At 41.8% G+C, this 9,297-nt stretch overlaps 1 protein-coding gene across 1 annotated transcript in view; it reads left to right on the forward strand.

Annotated features, from left to right (window-relative positions):
- Positions 1 to 3,862, forward strand: part of LOC134079027 (thrombospondin-type laminin G domain and EAR repeat-containing protein-like) — a 12,371-nt gene extending 8,509 nt beyond the window's left edge. The window contains exons 7-11 of the mRNA XM_062535192.1: positions 898 to 1,116; positions 1,462 to 1,689; positions 2,767 to 2,942; positions 3,338 to 3,439; positions 3,709 to 3,862. Coding sequence (XP_062391176.1) covers positions 898 to 1,116; positions 1,462 to 1,689; positions 2,767 to 2,942; positions 3,338 to 3,439; positions 3,709 to 3,862 — 879 coding nt within the window. The remainder of the gene's footprint in view (positions 1 to 897; positions 1,117 to 1,461; positions 1,690 to 2,766; positions 2,943 to 3,337; positions 3,440 to 3,708) is intronic.
- The last annotated feature ends 5,435 nt before the right edge of the window (positions 3,863 to 9,297 follow it).

The following is a 9,297-nucleotide window of genomic DNA, read 5'->3' on the forward strand; positions in this document are numbered from 1 at the left end:
CAATATGAGTCCTTTATAAGCAGCAGCCTCCAGCCTGAGGGGTCCTTATAACACACACACACACACACACACACACACACACACACACACACACACACACACACACACACACACACACACACACACACATACACACACAGCCAGTCACTTATTATATAGGGGCACCTCACTGAATCGCTCCATTTGCTAAAAAATCTTTCCTATCTCATAACAACCTTGAGAGGGTTATCCACTCCTTAATTACACCATGGCTGGATTACTGCAATTCCCTCAACCTCGGCCTCCCAGTTGGTCCAAAATATGCAGCTCCACACCTTCCAACTGGCACCAGGAGGCGTGAGCAGCACATTATGATGATTCTGGCCTCCTTATAATGACTCCCACTTCATTTTAGAATTCAGTTTAAGGTTTTACTGTTTGTTGTTACGGCACTAAATGGGCTGGCCCCAGCATATGTCACCCACCTTGTGCAGCTCCACTGAGTCCAAAGGTCCCTTGGATCATCAAACAAAGGGCTCCTGCATGTGCTGCGCTCACGGCTCACACAGAGAAGTGATGAAGCCTTTGCTGATGATGGCTCTGCTTCCTTCCAAGTGGGGCAGCATGGTGTACTGGTTAGGGCTTCGGGCTTGTAACCAGAGGGTTGCCGGTTCAATCCCCGACCAGTCCACCACGGCTGAAGTGCCCTTGAGCAAGGCACCTAACCCCTCACTGCTCCCCGAGCGCCACTGGTTGGGCAGGCAGCTCACTGCTCTGGGTTAGTGTGTGATTCACCTCACTGTGTGTGTGTGCTGTGTGTGTTCACTAATTCGGCTAAATTGGGTTAAATGCTGCGAAACAAATTTCCCTCACGGGATCAAAAAAGTATATATTCTATTCTTTTTCTATTCTCTACAGAGTTTCCTGGTGGTGGCTAACTCAGGCAGTGGAGGAGGAGGAGGAGGAGGAGGAGGAGGAGGAGGAGGTGCAGAGGAGTACTCCGTCATCTATAAGTGGAGCTCACACAAGCACAAGTTCCTCCGCTACCAGAGCCTGCAGACACACACTGCTCAGGACTGGGAGGCCTTCAGCATCCATGGAGAGGCCTACCTCGCCGTGGCCAATCACAGAAGAGGTATAGCTGTCAGTCAAACTTCTGGGCCAATAAGAACTTCCCATTTAGACGCATGCTTGTCGCTGAAAAACAAGAACCAAAAGCAGAACATCATAATCCATGTTTTCATCACCAACCCTGCTCTTTTGATGTGACCTTCATCCTCTATAGTTAAAAATTGTTATAGCCAGCAGTCAATCTATGTAAAAAATATGAAAACGTCTTCATGATAAAACAATAACTAATGTTTTTTCCATTGATTCAAAATAAATGGTAAAGATAGTTGATTTTTTTTTTTTTAAATACACGTATATCCCCTCATTCCAGTGAAAACTGATCTCAGCCTGTACCTGTGTGTTTCAGCTGACAACAACCACAACATAGAGAGCGTCATCTACAAGTGGAACCCAGGAACCATGCTCTTCGAGGTGAACCAGACCCTTTTGACGTCCGGCGCGTACGACTGGGAGTTCTTCAGCGTGGGGCCCTACCACTTCCTGGCCGTGGCCAACACGTTTGACGGCGCCACCACCTGCATCAACTCCACCATCTACGTGATGGTGGCCGGCCAGTTCCAGCACTTTCAGCACATCACCGTGAGTGCAGCCTCTTCCTCTTCCTGGTTAGAGCTCGTTCATTTGTATCTATTGATGCTGGCTAGAGCTCGTTCATTTGTATCTATTGATGCTGGCTAGAGCTCGTTCATTTGGAGAAGCTAGGCCAAGGGGCTGCAATGTCCATATCACATTCAATTTCGACATGCGGTAATTTTCCGATCCCAGCCCATCTTCAACTCATTTGTTTTTGCTCTACACTGTCCTCTCTGAAAAGCGACACAGAAAAATTCTTAGATGGTAGAGCCGCCACTGGAAAATCATTCCCAAGAATGAAAAACTCATACAAGAGACAGTAGAGGTATGAGAATGTCATGACTCTGAAATCAAATTCCCTTTGTGTAAAAGGTGAATCCTCTTGCTAGACTTCTGGTGATGTTGCATAAGGGTGTAGAGATGAGGGTCTGCCCTGTGAAAGAGTAATTAAAGAAGAAAGGGGCTTTGCTTGTAAACCAAACCAACAGAACCAAACCTGGCAACCGCTGAGTCTTCAGACAAACATGATAGAGGCTGGTTGCCAGGTGAGGGGAAACTCCATGTTTTTATGGTAACCCTCACAACCACAGTCCTCTGGCTCAACCTGTTCGTCACGTGGGTCACAATCATTACATGCATTACATCATACTGTACTGACATGCTGTAGAGGATCTATTAGATCTATTCAACCTCATTGCAGGAAAATAAATTATTGGTCGCACTCGTAAAAGTTTTATTTTTTTCTCGCTAATTTATTTTCACTAGCAATAGGAGTACGTAACAAACGTTGTGGCCTTGTGGCCAGTCAGTGTGTTAAATCAGCAAGAAAAAAAAGAAAACTTGCGACCAATAGTAACAGGTTGCATATTAGGTGCTTATGAAGAGGGTCTATATTTGTCAAATGAAATGAACCAGTAAAAGTGTCATGCGATGCAAAAACATTAATCTAATTTTATTTTATTGATTATATCATAGCCATGAAAGGCAGATTTGAAGACAGTTTGTAAAGGTAAAATTCAACGGGCCGCTAGTTGAAAAGCCCTGTCTTAGATGTAGTAACCGGTACGTTGTTGTGGTTCCAAGACGTTCGGGGCAACGGATTGGGAGATGTTTGAGATCGATGGGCGGGTCTTCCTGGCGGTGGCCAATGGGCAGCTGCTCACGCGTGGGTGGAGCCAGTACTCCATCAACTCCACCATCTACGAGCTCAACGTGGAGCTGCAGAGATTCATCAGGTTCCAGGACATACTCACACACTCGTGAGTCACAAACACACACACACACGCACGCACACACACACACACACACACACACACACACACACACACACACACACACACACACACACAAACACACACATGAGACACAAACACACACACACACGCACGCACACACACACACACACACACACACACACACACACACACACACACACACAAACACACACATGAGACACAAACACACTCCACAATGTACAAAACTCCATCAGATTTCAGAACATATACACAGTTACTCATACTCACACTCTCTCTCTTACACACACACACACACACACACACACACACACACACACACCACAGCTATGCACAATGCATCATACACACACACAGACTCCACTCCAGCGGTCTGTTGATGATGCATGTTGTGTGTTCAGGGCGGTGGACTGGGAGTTCTTCACTGTTGGGACGCAGAGCTTCCTAGTGGTGGCCAACTCCTTCAACGGCACCTCCTACTCACTCAATAGTGCCATCTACAGGTCAGAGGCCGTACTGCAGGAGTGTTTCTTGTCCTTGAATACCCTCTTCTGTTCTACAAGAAAAAACCTGCTATATTTCACACCTAGTGTCAACAACAGAAAGCAAAAGTGGGACAGTGTTTGTCCTTCTGAATTGTATGCACATGTAACAACTTGCTTTTTGTTTGTCTGTTTGTGTGTGTGCGTGTGCGTGTGTGTGTGGGTGTGGGTGTGTGTGTGTGTGTGTGTGTGTGTGTGTGTGTGTGTGTGTGTGTGTTCATCCTCCTCAGATGGCAGGGCTCAGAGGGGTTTGTGTGTGTTCATGAGCTGCTGACGGTGGGCTGTAGGGACTGGGAGTTCCTCCACACCCGCGAGGGCTCCTTCCTCGTCTATGCCAGCGCCACCTCAACACTCTCCAAAGTCTTCAGACTCAAGACCTACTAAGTGTCCTCATCATCTACACTCTCCAAAGTCTTCAGACTCAAGACCTACTAACCCTCCTCATCTTTAACACTCTCCAAAGTCTTCAGACTCAAGACCTACTAACCCTCCTCATCTTTAACACTCTCCAAAGTCTTCAGACTCAAGACCTACTAACCCTCCTCATCTTTAACACTCTCCAAAATCTTCAGACTCAAGACCTACTGAACCCTCCTCATCATCAACACTCTCCAAAGTCTTCAGACTCAAGACCTACTGAATCCTCCTCATCCTCAACACTCTCCAAAGTCTTCAGACTAAAGACCTACTTAACCCTCCTCATCATCAACTCTCTCTAAAGTCTTCAGACTAAAGACCTACTAAGTGTCCTCATCTTTAACACTCTTCAAAGTCTTCAGACTTAAGACCTACTAAGTGTCCTCAACAGACTCTCGAGTGGAAGAGCTGAACTCATCCAGAGCAACCTCAGTACTCTCCTCACAACCTTCACTGTGACCTCAAAGACATGTAAAATGTAATCTCTAGACTTGCTGAAGGCTTACATATTTTCATATTGTATATCAAAAATAATTTAATAATTAAGTGCAAATACAATATTCAATATCTGGGTGATGTGGCAGCTATGTACTACTATACAAATTAATGTTGTAGTATCTCCAATTTAAGATACCCTCTCAATATACACACATTTTAAAGGAGAATTCCGGTGTGATATTGACTTAAAGTGTGTTGAAACATGATACCGAGTGTGAGCGTTTGTCTCAGAGCTGTCTTGACCGGCCCCCTGCACTCAGAAATCTGCCGCTAGTTAGCCGATGCTACCAACAGGTTTTCAATGGGAGTGCCTCGGGCATCGGCTTAGCCATGCAAATAAATCACTGTTTTACACCATTTATGAGGCTCAAAGTAGCTCCACACTTTATTGGTAGACTTCTGAGGGCCCTGACATTTAAAACGAGACATCGAGAACTTTAAAAATGCACTGGTGGTTTACTTACATGACGGTTTATTCAGGCAGTCACTTCCGAAAGTTTACCGTTCACCGCCATCTTGAATTTAGTCACGTGACGTGAAGTCAATAGCACACCCGAATTCTCCTTTAAAGGGACACTTCATCGTTTAGCATTAAGCTTTGTATCTTTAGAAAACCAGTCATGTTTTTGAATGGTCGTGTATCATTCCCTCAGTTTGCCTTGAGCTGGGAGAAATACGGATTTCAGTGAAACCCATGAATAGGACTTCCTGCTTTCAATGATGTAAAATTATGATTTTTACATCATTGAAAGCAGGAAGTCCAACATTGAAATCCATATTTCTCCCATCTCAAAGCAAACATAGCTAGCTTACAAGCATACAAAGCTTAATGCTAATCGGTGAAGTATCCCTTTACATGTATACATGCACACATGTTTTTGACTTTAAGCTATTATATACTGTACAAATCATTCCACATCTAGACCTATTTGTCACTGGCATAAGCTATATCACATGCCATCACTGTCTAACAAAGGGTCTTTTTTGTTGTTGTTGTTTTTTTATTAACATTTACTCTGACTTAAATGTCCTATTTTCAAATCGAAATATCTGAAACAAAATGGTTTTATCAAACAAAATATGTCCTATAACTTTACTTTTTATTTGGATATACTGTACATTTATATGTTTATGAATTCCTGACAATAGCTGTGTTCAACACATTTTTATATGAAGAGATTATCATTGCAATCATGTTGCCTGGATTCAATCATTAGGGAATACCTATACATTCAGTCTCAAAACACGGTTTGGTTATTTCTACACTGCTATTTTAAATACTGTATGTATCAGTTTGCACAATATAAACTTGTAAGCAACATTCAATCATTGGTCATATCCATGCACTTTCACTTAAAATATCACAGAAATAAACACACCACATCAAGCATACTTTTTGGGATAACAATCTGTGATATCTGCCAGAATGCTCCCTCCAGTAATGATGGGTTTAAATCAATATGAGCATTTCTGCAGCCAGCAGCTCTTGAGGGTTTTACATGTAAATAACTTCGGGAAATTTAAGTAAAGAAGATTGTGTCCTGCAAATTAAAACAATAACAGTTAAAACTGGGAGAAATCAATAGTTTAGAGAAGCCAGCCTATTTCATTATGATTCACTAGAAACAGATGCATAAGACATTCACTCTTAGTTTGAATGGCTTAATTAAAAAGGCTGGAGCTCCTGGAATGTAAATCATTATGTGACTTTAATGACTTACCGTATGATGCCTCATTTTCCAGTGCTCTGATAAACTGATGAGTTGATAACAATGACGTAAAAGGGCTGAAATCACATAAGGCCAATGACTGGACATTCAGGAGGCAGAATGCTATGCTGCTCTAACTATAAGTGGGGGCCAAGCAGAGAAGCGTTAGATTAAATTGGAGATTATCTTTGGTAGGGTACAAGAAATGATAAACCTTTATTCATTTTATGAAATATGTTGGTAGAAGGGCTTGCTTTTTCAAAATGTGATATTTTGCAAGTGTACAGAATGTGTTTGGGGTTTTGTACATGACTTTTTGGCAAAAAGAGCTGTATCATTTCTGAAACGGAGTTCAGACATTCATGAAAAAAGAATAAAAGCATAATTTTGTGCTGCAATTAAACATTAAACAGCATTAACCATGTTAACATTAAACACAATGGATTCATAACATTAATACACTATATTTTCAAAAGTTTTGTATCACCTGCCTTAACACCCATATGAACTCAAGTGACATCCCATTCTTAATCCATGGGGTTTAATATGACGTCGGCTGACCCTTTGCAACTATAACTGTTTCAACTCTTCTGCAAAGGCTTTCCACAAGGTTTAGGAGTGAGTTTATGGGAATTTTTGACCATTCTGCCAGAAGCGCATTTGTGAGGTCACACACTGATGTTGGACGAGGGGACTGGCTCTCAGTTTCTGCTCTAATTCATCCCAAAGGTGCACAGTCATTTTGGAACAGGAAGTTGCCATCCCTGAACTCAGCTTGGCCCCTTAGTTCCAATGAAAGGAACTCTGAATGCTTCAGCATTAACCAAGATATTTTGGACAATTCCATGCTTCTAAATGTGTGGGAACAGTTTGGGGATGGCCACTTCCTGTTCCAACATGACCGTGCACCAGTGCACAAAGCAAGGTCCACAAAGACATGGATGACAGAAATTGGTGTGGATGAACTTGACTGGCCTGCACAGAGTGCTGACCTCAACGCAATAGAACACTTTTGGGATGAATTAGAGCGGAAAAGCCAGTCTCCTCGTCCAACATCAGTGTGTGACTTGACAAATATGCTTCGGGAAGAAAGCCCATGAACTTACTCCTTAACCTTTTGGAAAGCCTTCCCAGAAGAGTTGAAGCTGTTATCGCTGCATAGGGTGGACCAAAGTCATATTAAACCCTATGGATTAAGAATGGGATGTCACTTAAGTTCATATGCAAGTCAAGGCAAGTGACCCACTACTTTTGGCAACATACTGTAGTGTATCAAACATCATCTCATTCCATCTCCATAAACTCAAGGAGACGGGAATGAGCTCTCAGAGGTCTTTTATAGCAGTGTTGTAAAGGGCTGGAATCTGATATGGTAGCAAAATTCGGACCAGAGGCTAAAGATTGACATTTATATGTTACCGCAAGGAAGAATAGGCTGTGGGATATGCTTGGCATACTTCAAATTGATTATACTTTTTACGTTGTTCTTTATGATTGCTCATAACCTAAGCTTTTCAAATGTTGTACATTACTGTAATCTTTGGAACTTCATGAGGAACATTAAGGAGGGAGGATTTGGAAGAAAAAAATCAACAGTAAGTCTGTAGTACAAAATGTTATTTCATTGTGCGCAATGTAATATAATGATTGGCATACGTAGGATTTTATTAAAGTTGATAGTATTGTCTTCAGACTTGTTACTATATAGTTTAATTTCTAATTGGTTATTTTATCAGTGAATACTTTACCTTAAGGATAACGTTTTACAATGTGACAGATCAAGTTTGAGTGTGTGTGAATAGGCTATGTATTTCCTTAGATTTTCTTAGATCACAAAACGTTTGTACATATTGGGAAATGTTTGTACATGGTCTGACAGTAGACAGTAGTAATGTTTATAATGTATACACTATGGACACTATTAGACCTGTTAAACTGCATTCAATTCATACAATTTCAAAATCAAAAACTGGTTGATTTAGAAACCTTCTTTTCCAATGTGTGAAGAAAACATTTTTGTTCCAGCGTGTCCTCACCTTTGGACTGTGCTGATCTGAGACACAAGTTGGAGGGGGAGGAGGAGGAGGAAGAGATGAGTGACCAGCAATCAGAGCAGGCGCCGAGGTAAACAACCATCTCCATGGCTATAAATACAGCAGATTATAGTGTAATGGAACGTGTCGGGCTGCTGCCACCATGAGGTGGTGTATGAAACATTCCAGGAAACTGAGGGATAAATTATGTAAGGGATAATCAACGAAGCGCCGTGCGTTTTATAGGAAAATAATGCACGTTCAAAGTGGTAAGTGTGATAAACCCAAAAAAAAAGGAGCTACTTCATAGCCGTGCATTATTTTTCGATAATACGCACGGCTAAGAAGTAGTTCCTTTTTGGGGGGCTTATCACACTTGAATATTAATTCGCCAATGTGAATGTAACGGTAAAAACAGAAACGTTGTACTGTATCTAAGACAGCGGCAACATAAACAGAAATGATAGCAGTGGTATAAGCGGGATAATCAACTCCGCCTGCGGCGTCGGGACCTTATTACCACTTCGAACGTGCATTATTTTCCTAGAGACGCACGGCACGGAGTTGATTATCCCTTACCTAATTTATCCCTCAGTTTCCTGGAATGTTTCATACACCATCTCATGGTGGCAGTTAATCATGTCAGCAGCGTTTATGCAGATTTATTGAAAATGTCTGTCCCATGATGCAGATAAATGATAGCACATATCTTGGTAGGCTACTGTTTGCAGTGACAGCACACTGTACATCATAGTCTTCTGAATTCACATTTACAGTGGAGCACATTTGATACCATGCTAAAGTTGACTAAGGAGAGGAATATAAAATCATCAATTACAGTATTATCTTACAGTAATGCCTTAATTCAAAAAAATGAGTAAAAATCAAACCGCTAAGGACACCGATTTTCTTTGTGATTGAAGAATGTATCGTAAAAAAATAAATAAATGTTATTCCTTAAATACAGGGGGCATAGGTACATGTATTTGACCCCTATGTTAAATTCCCATAGGAGCAGGAGGATTTGTTAAATGTTTTATCTTTTTTTAAAAGGCCAGCTATGAGCATATGAGCTCAATGCAAATCAAACAGGCTAATAGGCTAACTGGAAAAAACACAATGCCCATCTCTAGCTATGCTGAAGGGTATGTGATGATGAGGG

Source organism: Sardina pilchardus, chromosome 4 (assembly GCF_963854185.1).
Source record: "Sardina pilchardus chromosome 4, fSarPil1.1, whole genome shotgun sequence".
NCBI classification, from domain to species: domain Eukaryota; kingdom Metazoa; phylum Chordata; class Actinopteri; order Clupeiformes; family Clupeidae; genus Sardina; species Sardina pilchardus.